Source organism: Lytechinus pictus, chromosome 3 (assembly GCF_037042905.1).
Source record: "Lytechinus pictus isolate F3 Inbred chromosome 3, Lp3.0, whole genome shotgun sequence".
NCBI lineage: Eukaryota > Metazoa > Echinodermata > Echinoidea > Temnopleuroida > Toxopneustidae > Lytechinus > Lytechinus pictus.
In genome coordinates this window covers 15,369,566-15,397,328 of record NC_087247.1, presented here as the reverse complement: position 1 = coordinate 15,397,328, position 27,763 = coordinate 15,369,566, and the positions used below count along the sequence as shown (strand labels likewise).

Here is a 27,763-nt window from a genome sequence, read left to right as displayed (position 1 = left end):
TCATAGGTTTATATCTTTCCATAGTTTTATGTTTGCATTGCATATTTTTATGCAGTTTGGTATTCTTTAAGATGTGGTAAACTAAGTTAACACTTTTCCCCAAAATATTTTCATTTTTCAATGACAAAAAGATTCTAAATGTAATTTTGGGGCAATAAACACAACTTTCACTCCCTCACCGAAATTTTGAAAAAATAACTTGGAACTTGGAATTATTCATACATCCTCTTTTCCCTTATTGCAGTCAGAAGAATAAGAATGTATCATAATTCTGCAGCTAAGTGGAGAAATAGAAACAGTAAAATTCATGAAACTGAAAAAAAAGGAAGTAAATTTAAAATTTCAGATGATGATCGATGGACAGGTATTATATAATACTTCATATTCCCTCTGCCAGGTGTGTGTGTTGTCTTGTCAAGGGATCCAATTTTGCTTTTTCGCATTGTTGTCAAAGTCAGACGACTGATTCAAAGTCTGCACATATATCATTGCCCGTAGAATCAAGGAAAACAAAAATAAAGCAGAGTTCAACCAGCCTATTATACAGAACAATTTTTCCTTTCTCAGAAGTAGAAAATGATATATTACATTCTGATAATGAATTTTGTGAAACATTGGTTCAAAAGACCAACTGAATCCATTTAAGCCTTTAAGTTTTATTAGTCATATATCATTAAATTTTATGTCCAGTCAATTGAACTCTTTTTTTTTTGAAATTTTATAGACTGTTTGGTCTCTCTTTCTTTTGCTTTAGTTGATAGTTCATTGATGAATGAAAATATTTCTTTGAATGGTGGCAAATTCCTGCTAGAAAGAATTAAATGAATAATAAAACCAAAGAATATTTGAACGGCATCTTCTAAAGCTTCTCCTTCCGTCACACCTGCGAGTTGATAACATTTAGTAATTCTCTCATTTATTATTGACATGATTTTCAGAAAGATGGCTTGGGACTTATCCTTCCTGTCAAGTGACATGGAAGAAATATTTATAAAGGGATCGTTTTTCTTTTTACCAGAAAAACACACTGAACAACATTTGTCATTGGGCAATTCCAATAACAAATAGAAATTAGAAATAAGGCATTGTTACCCACATACCGCTAGAGAATTTGAACACTGAATTATTTCTACACAAACATCAAATGCTTATTAGTCACAAACTCAGAAAACATTCAAATGGTTGAAGTGTCACAGTATTTTTGTATAACATAAAAAGATTACATGTATGCTAATATTTTGGGGGCAAAACTTGTGAAGGATGAAAACTATATAGATATTTGTAAATAGAATATGTACAATATTTGTTCACTAATTCATATGTGACAGAGAAGGAAATCTATTTGAATTTTTAACTACAGTCTAATGCGAAATGCTACAATGAAATGATTAAGTCTCGAGTGTTTTTTTGTCATGTATATGCTTCTGTGTTAGCAGTGTTTGCTTTTCACTGCATCACATTACCAAACAATTACTTTAATGCAATATGCCTATACATAAATAATGTAAGTCAAGCTTCTCTATAGGTAGTTCTGTTCAAAATGCACAACTAATGCATATAGGCCTATTATCTCTTGCAGTCTGTTAAAAAGTGTTTAAAAACTCTCAACAGTTACAGGTAATTGCCGCAAAAGAAGAACTATAAAGAGCATACAATATTTTTATAAGTTTGTTTCTTCTAAAGGATAGTATTTAGAAGATATTCAATAGTTGAAATTGAAGAGAACTATCACTTAGGATCTATGAAATAGCAATACAGCAAGCTAAGTAATACTGTAGAATATCTATCTACCACTAGCATTACTACTTCTACTATATCGATGCGTACCTTTACATTTCCACCCTTAGGAGAATGGTGTGCATTATCCAGAGATCCTATTTTACTTTTTGCCTTTTTGCTGAAATCCACGGAAGAACTCGCAATCTTTGGGGTGGACGGCGACGAACGATACAGTTTATATTTGTTTTAGTGGAAGCAAGGAGGAAATTGGAATAAGAAAATAAACATAATAATGGAATAAAACAAGAGAGAAAGAAAGGGTTATGGATTTGAAGAAAATGATAGCCTACAATCATTGAATTAAAGTTTGTAGATGTACTAATCAATGTATTGATAACTACTTTTTGTGGGTCATACTTGTATTTCTTAAGAACAAAATTTTATTATTAAATTTGATAGAATGGAGGCACTTGCAAGAATATGTTTTGTTTTTTCACAAGAGAATTGTGTCATTCAGATTATTGTAATTTGATTAAATTTGTTACATATTTTTTTATCAGAAACAAGAACAGCAAACAAATGTCAAACAGGAATAACAAACAATACTTTGGGGGACAGACACAAATAGAATACTTAGACAAATAAGACAAATTAAACAGATATTACTTGTGTTAACATCACATTCACATCAGATGAAATAAAATACATGCAACATTTACATGTATGTCAGAAGAAAAAAATATTGAAAAGTATATCAAATATTAATTCCTTTGAAGAGTATGTTATGTTTATAGAAAAAATATGATTAAACTTCTGAGATATGTGATAAAATTGGATTATTATCATTGAAATCAACAAATCACTGTTTGGTGGAAATAAGTGAAACTTTAAGTATATCAAATTTTTATTCAATTTCTATTAGATTTTAAATGTTATGCTTGTTTGCTTTTTTTATTCAAGCTATTTGCTAGGGTGGACTTGCTTAACCAGTAAAATCTTTGTTTCCATATTTCTATTCACTAAAATATTGTTGCTATTAAAATGAATTAAATTGAAATTTCGCTTTACTTGTAAAAATACAAATACGTTTAGGTGGACCGAAACTTCTGTATTTTAATAGAATAAAAGAGGCCCTAATAGGTCACCTTGACGTTACCCCCTCCAGGGGAATGCTGGGCATTGTCCAGGGATCCAATTTTACTGGATACAGACGACTTGGGAAAAGCAACAGGATCATGCAGAATCTTGATCAAACAAAAAAAACAACATTGTACAGGAAAGAAAACAGAGAACAGTACAATATAAAACTGATACATTGAAACCAAGCATGCAATATTGAACTGTGACAGGAGCAATTTCAATTCAGACATCCAAATGGGAACACAGAATGAGGAAAGTCTTGGATAGATGTGCAGGATACTTGATTGCCGTATAAGTAAGCAAAGGAAACTTGTTTCCAAGCTTCCGCATACTTTGCAAGAGCATCTTTTGAGGCAGATGCTTTCAAAAGTGAGTTTTTTTTTCATGCAGCGACTTAAAGATGCCTATTGAATGGACAGTTTTTGCCATTTCCTTTAGCTATTTACCTCTTCATCTGATGCATATTCACCTTGCTGATATTGCTTACTACCTACACACCCTGACCATCCATAGTAGACATAGGTCCCCGTGTTATCCTGATCTGCTAGCGCGTGATCCAATCTATCAATTCCTTCTTTGCTTTTCGGTGAGTATACAGTGTTGAGAAACTGTGGTTCAAAAGGGGGCAACTAAGTGGTAAGTATGTATTTCAAGTAGATCGACATATGTTTCCCTATAGAGATCGTTATCTACTTTATGAATACATAATTGCCTCTTTGCTAATTCCACTTATCACAGATAAAGGAGTGAGAGTTCCCGGGGGGTCACTCTCCACATGGACTGCTACCCACCCATGGCCGACAACCTCAGAAATGCACCCTAAACGGCGTAACTACATTATCTAAATTTGCAACCCTAAACGGCGTAACCACTGAGAAAAGACACCTTAAGTGGCGTGAACAGGGAAATCCCCTAATTTGATACCCTAAGTGGCGTAAACATAAAAATCAATTAATGTTGTGGGCGTGTGGGTAACGCGTGCTGCCTAGTATAGAGCCAGGTGTAAGAGACTATCTAGAACTGTAAGGGGGTAACTCTCATCATAGGTCCATGCTCTAAGTGCTGCGCTGGCCGCGCCGGCGTGTGGGAGGTTTATTTTGTATCCCTTAATCGCCTTTCATGGTGTTTATGTCTGCTCCCGGGTCTCCTTAAATTTGCCCAAATTTGCACCCCTAAATGGCGTAATTTTCATAATCAAATTTGCAACCCTAAACGGCGTCGACGCCGCCCGAGTGCCTGAAACGGGAACCTTTTCGACGCTTTTTCTGGACTCGGTGCGTAGCAGGCCATGTGGAGAGTGACCCCCCGGGTGAGAGTTTGTGGCATGCCTGTTGTAACACCAAAGAAATGATACAACATGAAGAGGCATCACAGAAAATCAGTTCCTTTGATAATCTACTACAAGAGAGTCCTCCATCAGTGCTTTATCAGAATTTTTTGAAAGAATAACCATCGGGAAAGCAACATCTAAAAATCCAAGGTTGTGAGATGACTGAAATTCTCTGATTGAGTGACTGCATCCGGGAAAGTAAACAGACATGAGGCACAGATTCAGGAATGTGAGTTATGATGTCAGGCCATTTTTTTAAATGGCGATCAGGAGATAGAGCAAATAGCATCTGGCTTGCTGATGAAGCAAGATGACACAACTGTTCATTATGATAATATTGATCAGACTTCCTTTTCCCATTGAAGGTTGGAGCCATCATTTGCCACTCAGGGCCCAACTTATATCTCTGGAAGACAATTTGTGCACAATGCTACTACACGAACCTAAACTGAATAGCCATATCATTGATGTATTGGTGATCCATATGATGATAATACCATGGACTAATACAGACAGTGCACCAGAAAGGAAAAGGAGAGGTAGCAACCAAAATGTGATAGTTTGGATTATAACTGTGTAAGCAAGTTTATCTGCACTTGTAAAGTCAAAAGACAAGATAGTTAGAGTTCTTCATAGACACCTTTGCAGAGGAAAATGTCAGTAGTACTTGACTGGAGATTGAGATGAAAGACATTACAAGGTACTGTCCTCAGGGGTACTTGGTAAAGGCAAGATACTTTGAGTCATATGAAAGACACCCTTGTGGAGCTTCACAAGAAGCACTGAAAACCATATGGGTTGAGTATCAACCTGAGATACAAGTGCGCTCATCAAACCCTCTGGTTCAGAGCAGTGCGTGACCTGATACACAATGCTAGTTTCACACTCTTCCTGTCTTAACCATTCCATCAATCAGCACTGCACTTAAAATGCGAATTCAAATGGTTTGATCAATAACTCTTAAGGAAGAATGATAGAATATTACTTCAGCCATGGTTCTGAATACAGAAAGGTCACTTTATCCAAATATTGTCCAATGTTTTTTATTTTTTCATGGGTGGTGGCAGCAGTGGGATATATAACCCATGTCATTGAATGAATCCAGTGAGATCCAATGTAAATCTCATGCTGCATGAATGATGATAGAGACAGCAAGATGGAAGATAGGGATGGTGGATATGGAGGACAAATTATGGACAAACAAGGGCAGAATAGTGTGAAAGAAAGGCTTACATTTTTAAAATCCTACAGAAGATTTTGAGCAAATCAAGAGTGATTGGCATTGCAAGAAAGCTGAAGTGCATTTAAATGCAAATCAAATACAAATTTGCATTTGATCAAAGGACTTATGCTTGATTGTGGGACTTTTCTCTTCTTCAGGATCCTGGCTTCTTTTAGCTCGAACAAAACTTCATTTTTTTTTCTTGAACTTTTTCAATCTTGTAATGCACCATTGGTGCAGAAGAGGAAAAAAAAGCTGGGGATCACAAATTCCAGACATAAAGTGGTCTGTCATAGTTCAGCCCAAACTGAAAATGATTGACATATCAAAGAGGTGAAAGTGGCCCACGATGATTAGTGGTAAAAAAAGGAAGAATTGTGAGGTACCACAGCCTGCTCAACCGCAGCCAAAGTCACGGACACACAACATGATAGAGGCGAGAATAGAGAAGGCCGAGACGAGAGGGAGACACATGCAAGACCTCAGACAATATCTGATCAAACGTAGCCATACAGATGTTAAATACATACTAAGTATGATCTTTGAAGATTTGTATGATGGTAGAAGATGGTTACAATTCACCATATGGTTTGTTCTGAAAAGGACAGTTGAGGAATGAAAGAAATGAAACAGTGAAAGGCAAAACAGATAGCTAAGAGTGAAAAGTATCTTTCAAGAGATCAGGTCAAATCCTTTTCTAAAACGAACTGTAAACCAGGCAAGAAGTGCATATCTTGAAGCAGAAGAGTTGAGAAATCTTGACAGTGATGAGTTGACAGTAGAGTAGATGTGTAAGTCTTGATGTTCCATACTAGGTATATGCAAATCATTTTGTAAATCAAAGAAGGAATTTTGTTACTATGTTCAGAGCTTTTTTTGCACTTACTCATTTCTTGCTTGAGGATCAAAAAGCTAAGGCTCTGAAAATGAGATTGCTTTTAAGAAGGGAGCAAGTTTTGATAATTGAAGGCAGCCTGGTAGTTAAGCACATCAGCAAGGGGTGATTTAATATGCAACTAACAAAGAGGTTTACAACCTATCATAATTGTCACTTGCTAATGACCTAATTGCATGCACTAAATTAAAACTTACCGTCCTAAATGGGAATAAACACTACTTAGATATTTTGAACAATATTCTTCATATTTGAATGTAAAATAGTCTGCCCAAGTTACGATGATGATAAAATGAGAGGCACTTTTGTCGGCACTACCCTCGAGTCAGTCAAGGTTTGTTACCCTTTTTACCTAAAGCATGTGTTAGTAGAATGCACTGCAAATTTGCATTTAATTGATTAAAAAATGGGTTAACATTTCATATTATCCAAAAGAATCAACTTGATGCAAAATACAATTTGAAATTGAGACACGTTCTTTGATTTGATGTAAGTATTAATGTTCACCTTGACTTTACCCCCATGGGGTGAGTGATGGGTATTCTCTAAGGAACCAACTCTACTGGCAGATTTGGAGAATGTGACTGGGTCATGGAGGATCTGAAAAGAAATCGGGTACGGTCAGAACCAAAGACCAGAAAGGTAGAAGCGAAACATTGCATCAGGATTTATTCATCTCCTTAATTTGTTGATTTTTTTCTACCATTACACTTTTACATCAATTGAAATAAGACCGGCCCTCTCGATCATGACATGTTATGAAAGTATTTATAAGCCTTGGATATCATTTGCTGTATAATGCAATCATCCAACATTCACTGATTACATGTTGCTTACACAGGCATACTTTTAATGTAAATAAAAATGTTATTGCCATATTTTTAGTGAGTGTTTATAAAAAAATAAATAATGAAAAAAATGAAGGAAACAATTACCCATGATGACAGATGCTGTAATCATTTTCCACAATATATTCTTTTGTTGTAGAAGTAGCATATGACAAATTTGAAACCCATTAGAAAGGTAATTACATTCATAATCATACATCCTTTTCCTCAAACCAAAAGAAACTTTATGATTACTAGCATGATATCTGCTCAATAGGAATTCACAATGCACAAAAATAGGTATATTTCATGCAACAATACACATAGAACATGAACTACCTAATCCATCCATACATGCATAGCTTAACTTCAAACAATCTCAATCCTAACATTTTCAATTATTTTAACATAATTAATTTTAATAATTTAAATTAGATTTTGATATATACACTATTCTAATCAATTTGATTTTGGCTTTTTTATAAATTAATTTCAACATCATAAATATTCAATACTTGGTCCAATTTCAGTGCATTTATTTCTATAAACTACTTGTATCATCTTACATTGTATATTTTAATTTAGTTCCTCTTGTTAGACATTTAATGTATCATTTTATTTCAAATATATTTGTTGAATCACACGTGCAATATGTTCTTTGATTGCGCAAATAAGAATTAAAGGAATTGTTTCATGAATTTAATTCAACTGTTCTAACAACATTATAGTCAACATGTATATGTCCATTGACTCAATACTGGCAAACAAAATATTTTACAATATAGACATAACAACACTTGAAACAATTAAGGTAATTAGATATTGAACAAACTTTCAACTCGATCCACACTACCAAGTCACAAACAAGAAACGATATTGGACTAGTGACATGGAACATAAGAAAATAGAAGATCAGGAGTTGAGAAAATGTTCCTAGTGTGATGTTGTTTATTCATTTATCTGTTTTTCTAACTTTATCTCTTTATCTATCAAAAAAATAAATCATCAGTCAAAAATATATGATCCAAATGCTTTAACAAAACTGTAGCAAATACTTAAGAAAACATATTTTCTCATAGGACATTATTGAAATAATGTTATTGTATATATGATGAGATTTAGAATTTCGCATTCCATTGAACTAACATGTTGCTGACAAAAATTTTGTTCATGTTACATTACAGCTTATACATTGAAAATCGCATGCGCACTAGTATATTCATGCTTGCTCACTCTGTGAAATAATATTCAAACATGTCTATTCTTTATTTTATCATTCTTTTCCTGATTGTTAAAAATCGATCTGTTAATCCAGGATGCTTCATGCCCCAATTCACATGTTATACCTTTTCATACTATCTTGTGGATTTATTTACGAAAGATGCTAGCTACATAACTTACTTAGTTTTCAAATATGTATTTTGTTTTGCTTTTACTTTAAATACAATCAAATGATACATATACATAAAAAAAGTTGAAGTTCAATAATTTATCTTGTAAAGAAAAATTTACCTAATAATGCTCAGATCATTTCTATCTTAAAAGAAATTAACTACAATTTTCATTTTAAGAATATTTTAATTGATACTTTAATACAATTAATATTTTCTTGAGTTTCTCTAAATATCTCCAAATGTCCAACTTCAAAATGTCAAACTATAGAAATTATCTTATTATTGGTGGGGAACTGGCAGGTACAATGTTTGGAGATTAAAACAAAACTTGAAGAAAATCTTACAAAAACTCTGTGGGAAATAGAAGATGTTCCTACTTACTTCTCATGTTTATTTATTTCTTTTTACTGAATCAGTTTCATATGGAATGAAATCTAGGATTTAACAAAACCTGATGGTTGATTTCACTTTAAAAATTGTTGGCTCAAAAGACCACTAAATTAACATTATTAGTCTTGTTAACCAATCAAGAAAGATACAAATCATCTTATCAATTTCAACACATTTTTAAAAATTAATTTAGAAACTATAGGTGGTTTACATACCAGTTAAAGTTCTGTGTTAGTAAGGTTACTCCAAAACTTGCATTGGTGACAATTGCTCTAAGCTTTGGTTTACAGGGGGGACACACATGCATCCATTGGTTATTGATATATCCCTAAATACTTATGTATTGTTCAAATTGTCACTATACCAACATTTTATAATACATCGTTGTGAACATTGCCTCTGATGGAATGTATCTCCTATGAAATATAACAAGTATAATCAAAGGGTTCTAGGACTAGCATCTGGGGGGAGGGATCCCCAACCCCCTTTTTTAATTCATTGTTGCTTTTACAGCTCCAGAATCATATCTTTTGTGCTATGGGCACCTTAAATACATCATGCGTATAACAAATCAATATAAATATAATAAAAGCTACCATTTATGCATATATATATATTTTTTTTTTTGGGGGGGGAGGTGATCATTGGAGTGTACAGCATTGAAGGTTGAATGCCCCATCCCCTCTAAGATTTCTTTTCAAGCTATAGGGTAAGGTTTAGGGCGGGCATTAGTTTTTGGACATAGGGTAAACATTAGGGTTATCTTTGGTGTTAAGTATCATTAATCACCATAATTCAGAGCAATTGACACCTGAACAAGTTTTTAAGAGTAATTATTAATTGGTTGGTTGATGCACAATATGTAGCACTGATGGGTATGGTCAATCATTCAGTATGTTAATGAGGACATGCAATACCTGAACGTTCCCACCCCCAGGAGAGTGGTGGGCATTATCCAGCGAACCAACTCGGCTGTTGGCCCGAGTTCTAAAGTCAACCTTCTCATCAAAGATCTACGTCGTTCCCAAGGATTATCGGGAAGTATAGCGATAGGGAAACACACACAAAGCTTAGTATTTTAGTTCTGAACAAGCTTTCTATCATTCATCAACAAGCAGGGATTAGATATCTTACTAAATAACCTCAGATGTACATGCATCGGATTTACATCAGTTTTTTTTCTGACCATACAAAGTCAATTTACTGACATACTTTTGATATTTAATGAGGACAATTATTGATATCGGGAATGGGGTAAATGTTTATCAATATTAAAAAGCACTCACTATGTTGTCTGCTATCAATTTTGAATGTTAAGAGCAATGAAATACTTGACAATACCAAGAGAATAACATAAAGTTTACTTAATATCCAATAAATTATAGCTGTAAGTTTCATGATTTATAGAACCATCAAGGGATGGGTGAAAACTTTGAAGAAAAAAAATTGCTTGTCATTTGGTACCAAAGGGAATGAGTCTGGGCATCCAAACTTTGGGGATGATCAGAGCTCTGTTTCTGGTCTAGTTAGATACTATTCTGGAATAAACGGTAAATCACAGTATTTATCTAATTGACTGATTATCTTTGACACCCTACAACTGGTGGCAGCGGTGGGATGAAACACCAGTCAAGGAGCATCACAAGACTGGGAGACAGGGAGAGCACTTAAAAGTTTTGACCATCATGTGAAAATGGGTATAGGTGTTCCCAAAAAACAAAGGCCATTGTACAAAAAGTAAATCCTACATTGTTCACGAGTACAAGATGATGATCTTGCATCATGTCCCTTAAAGGTATTGTTTAACTTTGTGAGCAGCCGATTTAAAAAATTCTCAAACCAAGATGAAACATGAGTAAAGTGCATGTATTAGAACTAATAAACCCTGAAAACAACCATTATTGAGAATGAAAAGCTAAAACTACAAGGCAAACCCCGATTTTGTAAATAGGCGTCTTATAGACGCCTAAATAGTACACATAAGTGTATGGGATGAAATTAAGATGGTGTTTTCGGTCACTTTATATTTCAATTTTTGAAGCACTAAATAATTATTTTTGAACGCAATATTTTCTGGGCTTCATTTTTGTAACATATCACAGACACAGGTGACAAGTGTGACCTTCTAGCTCAGATTTTTTAAAAGTCAAACAATGTTAACCAATCACTTTAACCATCTATCTCATTGCTATTACTGCTCTTAAACAATAGTACATTATCACTCCTTCTTTTCCCGCTTTAGAATTTGGAAAGCAATGAAACTTATTTTCACCTGAAAACAGGAGAGTGCAAATTGGGGGGGGGGGAACTTTGTTAGAAAATTGTTAATTTTGTGATCTAGGCCATCTTCCTCCTACATCCACATTTTATTTCAAGTCTTGACATGTAGGCCTACCGATTACACGAGTTGTTTTATTGGAATGTGCAGATCATAAATAATATCGGAGGGGCAGGCTATTATTGGTTAACAATAATTTGCCCCTACAATCCTGGTGCCACGTCATGCAAGATTCTTATCTAGAATTGATTACTAAATGAATTGATTTTTTTTATTGGCATATATATGTCTGGAAAAGTTGTATTTTCCAATGTTATTCTGAATATTTGGTTCATTTTTTCCTCTGAACTGTGCTTTTCTGTTTGATAATTACCTTGACATTTCCACCACCTGCTTTGTGAGTTGCGTTGCCAAGGGAACCACATCTTGACTGCACCTTGCTGTAGTTGGCTTTCTCTGACTGAATCCTCACCTGGATGGTGGGAGAAGCAAAACAGAAAAAAAAATATTTGCAACTTTTTCAAAATATGTGAAGAATGAATACTTGGCCCATCCAGGCAAGCTATTCGAGTGGGTGTGTGACACTATTTGTCAATCCCCTTAATGACTGTTCAAATCTACTGCTATAAAACTTGGTCAATAATAATAATCCGTTTTTATATAGCCCTTAATACATCGGAACGACGTGTCTAAGCGCTTTACAGATATATAATTATTACCCCGGTCATCGGATTCAATCAGTCATTCCCGCACACAATGTGTGCACATCCTCCACTCCCTGGGGAGTATTCCAGTCAGTCACCGGTGAGGCGCACACAGTACTGGACAAGCTACAATGACTTTCACATGCTACCGGGTACCCATTTAGCACCTGGGTCGAGAGTGGCAAAGTGTGGATTAACGCCTTGCCAAAGGACGCCAGACCGCGTTGGGATTCGAACACACGACCCTCTGTTTACAAGGCGAGAGTCAGAACCACTACACCACGGCTCCTCCACTCAATGATGTGTAATGACAGTGAGATTAATACCAATGGCAATGATATTCTTGTCTAAGGCTGTTTTTGCGACAAACATCTATCATTTGATTGCCTAAGAAAAGCTAGATTGATACAATATAAATAAGATTGCCATTCTTACCTCAAACCATTGAAAATGATTTGAATTAAGTAAGAAACACATTTTCCACGCAGCAAGAGATATCTCTGTCATCGAACGTGATGGAGAAATGAAATTTCTCTCTTCTTTGAAAAATTACTCAACCTTTTGTTTTTTTAAGGTATTCACTTCAATGCCATGCAGATCTACAGCACTATTTGGCTGTTAGGTTTTAGAGATCATTAGCTTCATCTTTGGACCTGTCACTATCGTCATCTGGTGTCAAACTAGCAGATGAACTCATGTTATAATAATATACTTACCACCATGATGGCTGTAATGTGATAAGAGTTCATTTCATGATAATTTTATTTTGATGGCATAAGTTCATAATCAGCATACATATGACATATACCATGCAATTATACCAGACCTCAATGCATTTTGTCACCCCTGATATATACCAGTAGCTGGTATTATTAGGGGTGTTTGGTATTACCCTTCAACCAAGCATAATAAACCAACACAGGATAATTGTAATTTTACAACAAGTCCACTGCTCCAGCTTGTGAAATATCACTCATCATCACTGAAATCACACATGTTTGTGATAAATGGTACACCTAACCATTATCATATGCTCACTATTTCAAATACCATGGAGCTTATCCCCCTTGGAATGACCAAGAACACAGTATATAATATGAATAATAAACAGGTCATATAAGTCACCTCTGGTTTGGTTGGCTTATACGGCAGTGGTGTTGCAGCCAATGTTTCTGGATCGTCCACTGGCATCATTTGAAATTCAAACCTCGTCCTTGCATGTGGACAAGCTACTATCACGCTACTTCAAAAACCCCAAAGCTGTAGGGAACCCATGAAAGGGTCCATATTGGAAGCATACATGTGTGCCACTGTTGTATGTTGCGTGAAGCTTAATTCTAACTGTGCACAGTTATAATCGTTCAAGGGGGACACAAACGAAACGCCTCTGTACAATAGTAGCTTCAGATCTTGTTATCCATTGTTACCCATTCATGTATACAGGGAGGTGTTTCCCCTATTGTTATTATTGACCCCCAGCTCCCAGGGATTCAACTTGTCCCCAGTTAAGCTTGAAAGGAATCTATTAATATTTAGTTTTCATTTTAAGAACAATTATGTTTTAATTGAATAAAAATGTCATGATAAACTGCATTAATTTAGACCATAAAATACTAAGAATTCAGTTTAATCCACAGCTTGAAAGGAATTTGTTACATTTAGTTTTCATTTCAAAACAATGTATAAATATATTAGTATATAAACTCCTCAAAAAAAGTTTGGAAATCTGACTTTGATCGACAATCCCTCCTCGGTTTTAGTTAATATCAATGTGTAATTAATATAAATGAATATAACATTTAATTCTCTTTAAAATGATACCCAACGTGATATGATTATGGTTCACATGGAGGTGCAGTGCCTTGAAATGTGGGACAAGGTCAAAATTCAAAAGTTGCCAAATGACACAATATTGAAAGTCACTGTTCTTTTTTCTGTGGTGGTGAGTTTCTCAGCGGTTTCTTTTGACTTTGATCGATAATTCCTCATCGGTTTTAGTAAATATCAATGTGTAATTAATATCAATGAATAGTTCATTTAATTTTCTTTAAAATGATACCCTATATATGATGTGATTATTGTTCACATTGAGGTGCAGTGCTTTGAAATGTGGGGCAAGGTCAAACTTCAAAAGTTCCAAAATGACACAATATTGAAAGTCACTGTTCTTTTTTCAGTGGTGATGAATGAGTTTCTCAGAGGTTTCTTTTAATTATTTTCATGCACCTTAACATCAACATTAACATGGAATCAAACACACCTCTGCACAAGCAAACACATAACAAACATGCATGGGTATTTCAAACCACAACTCAAACCATGTTATCTCACAGAACCATCACTACAGAAGCAGGGGCTTGATTTGAATGGATTTGAATCTCTATTGACACAGACAAAAGAATCATGTTCTTCATGACTATTTCTGATCGTTGTGCAGCTTTTCAATTCAGACGTCATCCAACACTTCTGAATCCTGCCCTTTTTGTAATGACATGATCACAACAATCATTGTATCATTTTAAAGAGAATTGAATTATCTTTTGAATGATATCAAATATGCATTGCGTAAGATTGGGAGTTGGGAGAAATTAATGGCCAAACTCAGATTTCCAAACTTTTTTGCTTGTTTTGCAGCTTTTCAATTCAGACCTCATCCAATACTTTTGAATCCTGCTCTTTTCGTGATAACATGATCATAACAAGCATGGTATCATTTTAAAGAAAATTAAATGATCTTTTAAATGATGTAAAATATGCATTGTGTAAAATTGGGAGTTGGGAGAAATTAATGGCCAAACACAGATTTCCAAACTTTTTTTGAGGGGTTTATATAGTTCATGGTAAACTGCATTTATATTTTTTATTAATAGTTATGTACAGGATGAATTCTAAAGGCTTTTTAAGGTAAGTATAAACATAGAAGTATATGTGTAATATACAGATGTAATCATCTAAATGCTATTAAATGGCAAAGAAGACAAATTTTACTAGAAGAAAAGGCCCTCTGTGCACTTAAGAAGCCAATTGAGTGATATTTGGAGCACTTTAAGGGTACCACATTTATTTACAAGTGACCCTTTTGACTCTCCAATGACCCCCCCCCCCCCACTTCCCCTCCCCCATCTTTCTCCTCCCCCCATATAATACTTACATTTCCTCCTCCAGGTGAATGCCTGCTGTTGTCTAGAGAGCCTATCTTTGATGAGACACCATTCCGCCCTGGAGAATGCCTGACTCGTGGAGAATCTCCATCAGCTGTACGACAAATGTTGAAAAGAGAGATGGAACAAATTGATGAGTTATTATTGGAGAGGGATATACCTTAGAGCACAGAGGGTATCAAACTTTGGTAAAAACTAGAAATAAGATGACCGACTGACTTACATCAGCTATGAATGCTTTATTAAAGGTCAAGTCCACCCAAGGTAAAATGCTGACTTGAATAAAAAGAGAAAAATCAAAATAGCATAGCGCTGAAAATTTCATCAAAATCGGATGTAAAATAAAAAAGTTATGACATTTTAAATTTTCGCTTATTTTTTGCAAAACAGTGATATGCACAACTAGGTGGGTCAGTCGATGATGTCCATCACTCACTATTTCTTTTGTTTTTTTATTGTTTGAATTATACAACATTTCATTTTTTATAGATTTGACAATAAGGACCACCTTGACTGAACCATATATTATCAAACAATGCTAATTCCACATGTTCAGGGAGGAATTAATCGTTGTATCACTTGACCATGAGGAGAAAATTAGAATATTTTATATTTCACATAATAAAATACAAAAGAAATAGTGAGTGGATGACGTCATAGTCTCCTCATTTGCATACCAGCCAGGATGTGCATATAACTGTTTAATGAAATTAAGCGAAACTTTAAAATGTCATAACTTTCTTATTTTACATCCGATTTTGATGAATTTTTCAGTGTTATGCTTCTTGGATTTTTCTCTTTTTATTCAAATCAACTTTTTGTTGGGGTGGACTTGTCCTTTAACATGCACAGTATAGTTTTATGAAATCAAATAATCAGCACTGATTGTCATTGTCCGATATTTAACATAGTAACATTGAAACACTATAGTATTTCTAAGTTAATAAGAATTCCACTGGGATTGTGAGAAGTGAAAATTTCAGACCTCAATTTTTTTTTCTGAAATAGAGCTCAAAGCTCCATTGCATAAAGGTTAAAGGAGAATGAAACCCTTGAAACCAGCTGAATCCATATCAAAGAGAAAAATCAAAGAAACATATTGTTGAAAGTTTGAGGAAGATTGAATGAATAATAAGAAAGTTATGAGCATTTGAATATTGAGATCACTAATGCCATGTAGATCCTCCCATTGGCAATGCGACCAAGATCTGTGATGTCACACACGTACAACTCCCTCATTACTTTAGTACTTATTTCACTTATATTCTCATTTTTATAGAGTCTATCACAAGGTGAGGTGTTCTCTTTATGAGAGGACAAGTACAGAGGTTTCACAACATTATATCATTGATGAATCGTTTGTCATATGATTAGAATGAGCAAAAAGAAATGTTTTGGGGTATATTTTCAGTGCCCAAAAGGGGAGAGTTGTTCATCTGTCACATCATAGATATTGGTCGCATTGCCAATGGGAGGATCTCCATAGCATTAGTGATCTCGACATTCAAATGCTCATAACTCTTCTATTGCTAGTCCTATTTTACTCAAACTTTTGTTGATCTTATTCTTTGATTTTTCTGCTTTCACAAAAGCTAACTTGCTCCAAGAGTTTCATTCTCGTTTAAAATAATAATTTGCTATCCAATGGTAACAACCTAAAAAAGTAAAGGATTACCAAGTTACTATAATAGTAACTTATAATCGTCTTTTGAGAATATATTTTCAGACAATGAGGAATGGGAATCAATGAATTTTCATTTTAAAGTAGGGAGCACAATGGACGTTAAATGCATGAGGCTTTTATTCGAACTAAATATCAACATGATTAAAATGATAATCTGGTTATTCATAATGCTCTCACGACATAGATTGTACATTACTAAGCGCTAACAGATTATTATTTCCCCTTTCATTGAATTTATTCAGTCACTCCTTCACACAATGTATGTGCATGCAATAAAGACACAAGGGGATTTGGGTCTGGAAATATATGCAATCTGTAAGCAAATGTAAAAAAAAAATCATATTAAATGAATGAAGATGAAATATTCCTAGAGTGTTTTAACTTTCAATTATTACTGAACTATAAATATTTTGTTATCAAGCACATTACATGAAATTTTCCTTAATGTTTGTTTAAAAAAATGCTGATTTTTCTGATTGCTTGCAAAAAAAGGGATTAACTTGTTGTATTATCCACAACAATGTTGAAAGAACTGACCTGATTTTCTTGGTGATGACTTTGCAGATTTTACTTCTGTATGTGTGGTCTTGGTTACCGTAGTAACTGTCTTCTGCTTCACTCCTGACATCTTGACCTGAGAGAGATTTTATTAGAAAATATCAGAACTCATGAAAAATATACTAATTTTCAGTTAAAGACATGTTCAAGAAATCATATTATCATTTATCAAAATGGTGGATTCAAACTTGACGTTCACCACAAAAGCCAACTATAATCTGAAAAAATTGGACTTCAAACTGAGACCCTACTTTATATAACCTCATTCAAACTTAAAGAATTTAATGAATTTTATCTCAGCTAATTAAATTGCATGATTTCCTAAAGTTTAAACTTAATTTTAGTTTTTTTTTATTGAAAACAAACTTTATGCAAGTGTCCTGTTTCATAGAATTTCTAAAAATACACTCTACAAACCAACTAATGTGTTTATTCTAGACCTTTTGAGATGAAACAAAAATGAGGATGTGTACTTTCAAGAATTATACTAAAATGTATGTCACACAAAATTTCCTATTAATGACTTTTAACAATCCTTCAGTTCCTCCATTGTTGTTTAAGCAATAACAACACTGTTCTTATATATGACAATGATATGATTTTAAAAACATATATGTTGCCACTGATATAATTCCTGGGTCAAAAGAGTAATATTGCAAAATGGCATTCATTTTCTTCAAAAACACAATATATATCTACCAAACCAAAGAAAATGTCTCTATTGAAAATAAGATGAACATTTCTTTACATTTTACTTTTAAACTACAAATTAGCTTGAACTTTTGACTTTGCAAAGATTAATGCATATCCTGTGATAACACCAATACAATTTAGTGAATTATCACATTAATAACATTAAGTATAATACTGAATAGGTACAGGAGGGATATAAATATTAACAAACTATCGTTTTGTGAAGTCCAAAAATGATGGTTCCAATTGTGTTCTAGGATGTAGATTATGGCTAACGTTCATGATTGTATTGAGAATGAGGCAATAGTTTTAAATGCAACGTTAATATCATAGGAAGCTGTTAATTAAAAGGGGGAACAATTATGGTAGTGGTATTACAGAGTAAGACCACTTTGATATTAAATATTCATATTGCTTAGCGAGAATAAAACTGACATCACATCTTGAAACTTTTATTGAGTGAACACATTCCATTTAAAAATTCATTGCCAAGATAGTTATTATACCTTATCTTGCTTTGGTTTACTTTCACTAAGCTTTGAATCCATCTTTGGAGGAACTGTTTTCGGTCTTGTATGTGTGACACCAACAGAAGCTTGTCCTGGAGTCTTTTTGGCTGATGTGGGCCTAGCTGGAGAAGGTGCTGAGACCTTAGGAGAAGCCTTTACTGGTGCCTTAGCCGCTGGTAACTTTGTTGGTGTCCTTGAAGGTATCTTTGCTGGGGACTTCGATGGTGCTTTTGTTGTTTCCTTTTGATCTGCTGGAGCAGTTGCTTTTGGTTGTGATCTTGAAGGAGCTGCTGTTTTCTTTGGTGTCTCAGATCCTTTTGGTTTACCAGCCGATTTTGATTTTGGTGCTGCAGATGGGATGGTCTTTTTAGAAGGTGATCTGACATCAGTTGGAGCTTTAGATTTCCTTTGCTTAGCTGGACTGGATTTCATGTTTCCATCCTTGGCTTTAACATGTGCAGGTGCAGCTTTCGGTACCTCTGGAGTCTGCACACTTAAGGGAATAGTTGGTGCAGTGACTTCTGTGCAAGATTGTTTGTCTTCACTTATGGAAGCAGCAGGATGGTGTTCCTCTGGTGCCAATTTTTCATCTACTTGTTGAATAGGTTCTTCTGCTGGAGGTTCTTGCTTTTGTTCAGATTGAACTACCTGGTCATCATAGAGTGCAAGCTGCTCAGCTTCAGAAGTTATTTGATCACCAACTGCTTCACGTTCTCTTCGAATAGGCTCCCGAACCAATTCCTGATGAGGTTCTGTAATCATTTCCGGAGGAGAGGATGATACTACTTCAGGTGTGTTAGGAGGTGTAGCACTTCCCCTGGATCTTTCCAAAATAAGTGCATCAGCCACTTCTGGCTCTCCGAGTAGTTTATCAGCAGTGTTCTGCAGTGTAGCATCTGTGGAAACATCTGGGATAGCATGTAACTTTTGCTCAGCTTCCACTTCTTCTGAATATTCCTGCATTACTATGTCTGGTGTTTCTTGATCACCAACCTCAGGAGATACTTCTTGGGAAGCTTCCGCCGCAGCAGAGATGTTCATACTTTCCTCTATTTCAACATCAGCCCTAGCCATGGAGTCTTCTGGTAGCTGAGGGTGATGGTCCTGGTTGTATTCCTCACTTGTTTTTTCATTATCATCTAAATATGTCTCCACCTTTGTTTGCATAGTATCAGGGTTTTCAGGTGAGATTTCTGCATGATCTGGGACAAGGCCATCATTATCTATATTGGAACTAGTCATTTGAGATTCGGCAGCTTCACTAGCATCCTTTCCTTCATCTAAGATTTTGTCATAGGATACTTCATCAGATCCACCAGCTTTAGTAGGCACTTCTTTAAGAGTATTGTATGTTGATTCTTCCTCATGTTGAATTTCTTGTTCAACCTTGTCTTCATGCACTTCCGTTTCTACCTCTGTGGTCTCAGTATGAGCATCGTCATCACTTTCTTCCTGATCCTTACTTTCTACCACATGAGACTGATCCTCTAAGGCCAAGGAAACTGCAACATTATCCTCAATGGGAGAGAATGATCCTTCAAATGATCGCTGGCCAGGAGATTGGTCGGCATCTGCAATGGATAAACTCTGCACAGGACCATCACCCAAGTCCAGGAGTGGCAAATTGGCTGCTTTGCCCTGAGAAGTGGGCTCTGATGTTTCATTTTCATACTCTTCTTCACTTCTGCTGGATTCTACTTGTTGTTCTGCAGATTTGTCAGCTCCTATTATTTCTTCTTGACATTCACCACCATCGTAATGACCACTCTCTTGGACATTGTCAGGAACATCTTGGATGGAAGTATATTCAGCACTTTGCTGGGAAGGCTCAATATCAACTTCTGAAAGACCTCGAGATACAAGTGAATCTGGCGACTCTATAACACTTCCACTTTGGAAAGACTCTGCATCAACTGTAGTAGACACAACAGTATCCTGAACATTTGAAAGATCAACGTGGACATCTTCTCTCTCATCTGAAGGAAAATTAATTGGTTCATGGACCACTCCTGACTGAGCTTCTTCAGTCAGTATAGTTGCCTCATCAGTCTGTTCTAAAGACTTTGATGTGGTGACTTGTTGATCACCCTCAAGTACTGGTTCTAAGTTTTCAGAAGGAGGCTCATCTTGCTTTGTTTCACAAACTGCAGCTTCGGGATCAAGCCCCAATAGATTTTCTTGTGAGTTTGCCTTAAACACAGCATCAATCGGGTCTGTTGGCATTTCTAGTTGCATATTTCCACCCTCTGCCTGGTTATCTAGGGTTTTAGTAAAATCAACATCATCTTGAAGCATTTCATGTTTATCTGCTACATCCTTATCCTCAGATGGAGTCATTTCTGAAGATCCAAATCCAGTCTCTTTGGTACCAACTTCTGCTCCTATCAATGATGTATCATTATATTCTTGTGGAATAATGTCTTGTTGAGCTGGCTGGTCTCCAAGCAGTTCTGAATCTTCAGAATGTAAAGTGACTGCTGATTCAGCCATATCAGCATTTTCAGGGGCATATGGGTCTAGGAGCTCTTCTGGTTCTTGTTCTTCTTCAGTCTCTACTTGGTTCTCTAATCCTATAGCTTCTCTTTCAACTTGCTCTTCAGAATGCATTGGCTTCTGTGTAAATGTAGGTTCTATTAGGGACACACTGCCCTGTGGGTCATGTGAGGCACCTTCCATTCGCTCCATATCTTGATTTTCTGAATCTTTCCCTATGTCAATCACTTCACTGAGATGTGTGATATCTTCTTCTTTCACCTTCTCAACATAATCTTCTTTCTCTGATGGGTATTCTTGTGTACTCTCTTCCTGTAACTCCTTCTGATCTACATGAACTTCTTGTTCATTTGTAGGGGCTGCTTCAACGGTCCCTAGTGCATAATCCTGGTAGACTTCCGCAGGTGCTTGTACCTCTTCGTTTTCATTTAGTCCTGGATCTCCACTGGTTTGTATGGGTTCTTGTTGCAATGTAGTTGTTACTTGCTGATTAGCATCAGTAACATCATAAGGATCTTGGTATGCTTTTGTAATTTCTCTTTCTTCTTCAATATCTTTTTGCTCTGGAGTGTCTATTTTTGTGGTTTCATAAGAATCAACTAAACCCTCTTGGGTTTCCCCCTCACTTTTAAAATGAGCCTGCTCTAAATTATCAGGAGTCGCTTCAAATGAATCTACAATATCCTTTGGTAGATCCTCTTCTTTATCAGAATATTCCTGTTTAATGTTATCAGTTATTTCTGCTTCTAAAGGTTCTAAATGATCATGGACAGTTTCCTTTTCTGTACCAAAATCCTTCTGTTTTATATGGTCCACTGCAGACACTTCTTTGGCATTTAGATGTTCTTCTTCAGTGTCCTTTTCCTTTCCAATAACCTGTTCTGCAGTATCATCCATCACTTCTTGCGTATCTAGATGATCTCCTGTCACTTCTGTTGCTAGTGCTGTTCCTACTACTGCTTCTTGAAGATTTAGATGTTGTTCTTCATCAATACTTTCCTTTTCAATAACCTGCTCAACATTACCATCTGCTGTTGCTAATTGTTGATTTAGGTGGATTTGTTGTAGAAGGTCACCTTTTGCATCTGTCGCTTCAGCTGTTCCTGTGGCTGCTTTTTGAAGATTAAGATTCAGACTCTCCTGGGTAGTATCTTCTTCGGTCTCAAAGTCATCCTCCTCAACATGATCTACCCTGTCTATACCGTATGGATCTTCTTGATCTACAGGTATCCCCTGCTGTTTTTCAACAACTTCCTGTTCTATATAACACCCACTTCCAGAATCACCAACTTGGTCTTTTGGGCCTTCCTTTAAATTCTGTTCAGCATAAGGGTAACCTTGTGTCTCGTCTGGGCACTCTTGGTCTCTTTCGTCATCAAATCCAACATCAATTTCTTTTGCGGGAATGGTTTCCTCTTGGTTTAGATGTTCCTCTGGCTGCCTTAGAGTGTCTCCATTATCTACATGCGGTTGTTGTGGCCAAGAGGATTGAAGATCATAGATATTCTGTACTGCTGGCAATTCTGCCTGGGGCATAGGCTGGTCATCTGGTGAGGCAAATGGATCTGTACATGGGTAAGAAAAGAAAGAACAGTGTTTGTTTAGTGCTTTATAGTCAGCATACAATGTTCAAAATACAGCAAGGAAGGAATAATAATGTTTTTTATTGTAACACATTTTTCTCTTTGGTTCCCATTTGTGTTCAAGTGTGATTGCCTGTAGGACCAAGTAAATAATCTCTAAATGTTGCCGAGCTTTGGTGAAAGAAGCTTGAAGAGCTATGTCTGAATGAGACTTTAGTAAGCCAACATGACAACTTGTCAACAAACGATATGCATAAATCTCAATACAGCTGTCATTTATCTTGCATGTTGGTACATGAAACACTATGATATCAATGGAGATCACCATGGAATAACATTAGGATAACCGCAATGGAGAAGAAAGGAAACATGAAGTATAGACCAATGTATCTTTAAAGAACACACTTCACCAGGAACTCACTTTAATTCCACCATACCGACAGGCTATGCAAATCCTAGTGCATCATTACTAATGTGAAGAGTACTTCGCTAAAAGCTTGAACATAAATCCCTCAATACCCCCAATCCGACATATTCCTTTGAATACATGGGTGAAGATTAAACAGCTTTCGGCATCAGTCAGTCTGAATAAATGGAATGTGTTCCTATAGCCATCGGGAAAGCTACTGCTTCAGGTCACAGCTTAGCACATCATAATAAACCAAACAAGAAGAAGTGGGGAGAACTGCCTCCTTCCACGTCTAGCTGGCAATCTTCAATCATTCCTGAAACCATGACGGAACAGTCGGTCCCTAGACCAAGTAGACACTTCCTCTTACAGGCGGGAGTGACTACTCCAAGGTTTATAAGAATGATTGCATTTCTACAAAGAGGGGGCCCTGTAGGTGAACCGGGATAACACAACACACTCATGTTGCAAATGAAAACAACTTTGACCCAAATCGTAAAGCTGCATGTGTATAGACTGCTACTGTTGGGTGACATAGAAAATAGCTAACAAAGTTTTATCTGGGATCTATTCTTCACTGTCACCCCACACGACGAGGGTGGCCAGTGTCTGTTGTCTTCTTTTGTTCCTTGCATTATGTTGGATGAATAGTTTTTATTTTCATATAATATAATATAATTTTCACTAAATGATGGATCGAGCCTGGTTCGTCATTATGCAAAATGGTCACCTGACCTTTTTTTTTAAGTTACAGGACTAAAATATTCAGTTTGGAACAGTCGAAGACAATGAAAAATTATTTTCTTTAAGTATAAGCAAGTAAATATGATGCAGTCATTTAAGTCATTCTTATTACTGTTCCACTGAAGTGCCTCCTTGAATTTGGCGTTTTCATGAAGTGATAGTTGTGCACGTGGATACTATCCGTCACTTCGTGAAAAAAAAACACATCCTGTAATATTTTTTTTTCTTTTATGAAATGTTTTTGCTTTATAGCTCATTTTCTTTGAAAATATGAAAGGAAAATGGAAATGAACATTGTAAATCCAGAATATGTCCAATATGAGGAAATGAAATTTATTAACCATGCATACATTAAAGAGATTGAGGACTGAACCTTTGAAAATGATTTATTCAAATTTAACTTATTTCAAACCTGCATGCTCATCTGTAACTTGGTGAAAATAGGGATGAATTATAGCTTCTCATAAAAGAGTACACAACTTACCAAGTAATATTATTCTGCAATTTTGACCACTTACTTTCAAGTACGACCTTCCAACTATTTACAGTGATTCAGAGCCACTCTCTCAGCATAAGCATACCTTCAATACCTTGTATTTATGGGCGGGAAATCTATATCTATGTTTTGAAATTCTCAAAGCTATTCTCAAAGTCCAAAGTAAAAAAGTCCAAAGTCAATCTTTATTATCTTAGAAGTGTTTATTTACACTCAAAATAGTCTATGGAATTTATTGCTTATTTATTTTGTTTGCTTGTATCTTCAGTATCGTTGGGTGTGGGGTATGTGGGTTATTTGGTAAAATAAATATGGTTTTGAAAATAAGATTAACAGATTTTTTTTTAATCATCTCAACATGGAGTAAAAAATTTGAATATTATATTCATGCTTGAATTGGCTTATTTAATTTATAAGCCATATAACCATCTGAACTTTTCAACTTTCAACACTAATATAAGGTCAGATATTCTCCTTGTGACTTAGATCTTCCCTCAACACTTTGCTGGTAGAATAATTTGTGCAATGTAGTCCTCCATGTATAATTAATATTCTTTCTACATTTACATGTACATATAATCAGCAGCATTCTGACATTTTTTAAGGTAATGTAGAAGGAAATCAAATCAAAGCAAAGGAGAAATGAGATTGACTAAATTCATCAAAGAAAAAATGTTGAATATCAAAACTATAGATGGAACTCTTTCCTCTGTAATGACTGTATATCATTTAAAATAAAAGGAATCTGAAAACAAATGCTACGATTATTGAGCACCATAGGAGAACACGGGTTCCATTGCCACCTTACACGCTGGCTTTAGGCCAACATCATTAGAAAATGATGTTGACACAACTGTCTGCCACTCCCCCTTCAAGTAGATGGTAAAAGATGGTGAGATGGAGCTAGCTAGGTGGGATGACTGATCTACTGTTTACTTTCATTGACATGTTCTTGACATATTATATGATTTTATGATGCTCCAATTTGCCTAGTTGTCAATTTAAATGTTGATAAGAGAATGTATCCACTAAAAAGCTGCAGTTTATCCAGATACAGTTACATGATTACCTGCTATTAGAACAAAATGCTGAATAACTATTATAACATGTATACTATGGAGTAGCCAATCAAATTGAATGATTTCAGTAGCAAGTTTAAACTGTTATTGAAAGTTTGTTACAATAACAAGTTTTATGAAATGGGGCCCCTGATGGATGCTTGTTTCCCTTAATTAAAAAAAGAAGAGCATTTCAGGTGTGGGTATATATATATATATATTCATCATTTATATACTATAAAATTGTCCTTATTTATCAGACTTTCATCATTTCTCAAGGAATGCCATGGCTCAGCAGTAGAGCACAATGGTCTTGTAACAACAGGTCTGAAGTTCAAACCAGAGTCAACGCAGCCAGCAACCTTGATAAGGTATGATTCCTCACCAGCCCTTCTCTTGGAAAGAATTCACAGCTGTAGGTCCCCTGGTTGGTAATTCATAAGTACAATGCTTCATAGTCAGGTTTAACAACAAACAGAGTCCAATCATTCTACAGTTACAGAAGCTCAGTAGTACCCATTACAATGATGTAATGTGCAATGAAAGAATATGATTCCTATAAATTACAATAGGCCTACATATTTACATTTCGATGTTAGAGTATCCTTCATTATCTCCATCTTTAGTAAAAGAAAGTGCTAACACACTGTGCTATATCGTATTACAAAACAAACTTGGCCAAGCTCCATATAGCTGTCAAAATAATCAGAGATGGCATATAGACCAATACTGGTGTTTCAGTACAACCAACCGTTGCAATGACATTTGAGTGCCCAGGCAGCACGACATACATTGGCCTATGACATCATATAGGCCTATTTACAACTGCTAATCATCAAGCAACAATGTATAAATCCTGCAGATTCGCATAGTTAGATCGCCTGAATGTACAAGCAAAACCACATGGTATTATCAGGTAGTGATCTTACCTAAACCTCTGTGATGATATGAGGTAATAGTATCTTGGTTGTTTGCATATATATATATATGCATTCCCTTGTATTCCCCAAATGTCAGCTCCACCGGTCTGATAAAATCCTCTAGCAGAACTCCACTTTAGCCTTACGAGTTAAATGGCAAACAGTCTAACCACTCTCTCTATACTCTCCTCTCTCTTCGTGGCGATGTGAAGAGAATAATTTATGCCCTGAAAGGCCGTTGCCAGGAGACAGGGAGACGGAAAGGGAAGGAAAAGGGAAAATATCGCCAGGCACGGATCATCAACGATCATAATTGAGATACATTGGCATTATGGGAATAAATGATATGGCTTGTTTTCACCCATATTAAAAGAATAGTGAATATCACCATAAACTGTGCTGGTGATAAAATATGATATCATGTGTTATCTCTGAAATCAAGAACCGTGCAGTTGTTCACAAGCAAAATGAGATGGAGAGCTGGTTGGTGATTTATAGCTCGTTGAAAGGTAGTCATTGTTCTCATGATATAACTGAAAGACTGAAAATGAAAAGCATAACAATTATAGACTGGAAAAGAAAAAAATTGTATATACATCCTTAATCCATGGAAATGCAATGTATTTACAATAATGTATAACAATACCAGATTCAGAGTGGGAAGTAATTGGTTTTCATGAATTCAGATAGACATCAGAAAGTTGGCACGCTTCATTTAATGTGTAAACGTCTGAAATTCAAACTCATAAGTCAGTGAAACAAGTGTAAACCAGTTTAAATCAATTGTTTGTAAAATACCAGTATACCCACCCCCTTTAGACAGTATATCCTGGAGGGGCAATACCTTTATGCCCACACCCTCAACTTTAAAGTAAAATATTGAAGTATTATACTATGTCATGATTGCTAGGTAAAGAATTATTACCCAAAAAATATTAGATTATTACAAAAACAAAATTTTACACAAAAACATTATTTATTTGGGTAAACTATTTCAATACAAACAATTTTATAACAAAAAATAAATTAGATAAAATTTAGAATGACCATAGTACATGATCGTGGAAGCGCACATCTTACGGATGGAATTCATCAGCACTATGTTTTATATTCATTCGTATCTTAAACTGGAGACCCTAGTTCATGAAAAATCTTTTCAGTGAGAATCACTGTCAAATTATCCCTCAACCGATCAGAAACACGGATTTCAGTAGCTTATATAACCATTATCTGTGAACACCACTCGTAAATCACTTCATTAAAAATGCTCTCCACATCTCCATTAGATATGAAAGCACTGTGTGTATTCAAGTATTAAGCCATTGCCTTCTTGAACCATTGGACAAACCTACGGGAATTACAGAATGCAGGATTCAAAGAGTTAATGTATGTGAACCCTGGCCTTAATTTAGTACAAACACTCCCAAGAGGCACATACATCATAGGTATTTGATTTTCTCAGTTTGGATTATGATTCTATACGATTGTGTGAAAGTATTCTGTGTGTAACCAAGTGTTCGAGGAATGGCACGTGAAGAGGTCACCATTTTTAGGTT

At 35.5% G+C, this 27,763-nt stretch overlaps 1 protein-coding gene across 1 annotated transcript in view; it reads right to left on the bottom strand.

The window, feature by feature from the left end:
- The window catches only part of LOC129257751 (microtubule-associated protein 2-like), a 33,732-nt gene extending 7,330 nt beyond the window's left edge, over positions 1–26,402 (bottom strand). The window contains exons 1-9 of the mRNA XM_064096490.1: positions 26,217–26,402; positions 18,502–22,562; positions 17,282–17,378; positions 15,051–15,154; positions 11,569–11,667; positions 9,835–9,930; positions 6,814–6,906; positions 2,865–2,963; positions 1,828–1,923 (exon numbers count right to left, since the gene is read on the bottom strand). Of these exons, the coding sequence (XP_063952560.1) occupies positions 1,828–1,923; positions 2,865–2,963; positions 6,814–6,906; positions 9,835–9,930; positions 11,569–11,667; positions 15,051–15,154; positions 17,282–17,378; positions 18,502–22,562; positions 26,217–26,280 (4,809 nt within the window). The 5' untranslated portion in view covers positions 26,281–26,402. The remainder of the gene's footprint in view (positions 1–1,827; positions 1,924–2,864; positions 2,964–6,813; positions 6,907–9,834; positions 9,931–11,568; positions 11,668–15,050; positions 15,155–17,281; positions 17,379–18,501; positions 22,563–26,216) is intronic.
- Positions 26,403–27,763: the final 1,361 nt, after the last annotated feature.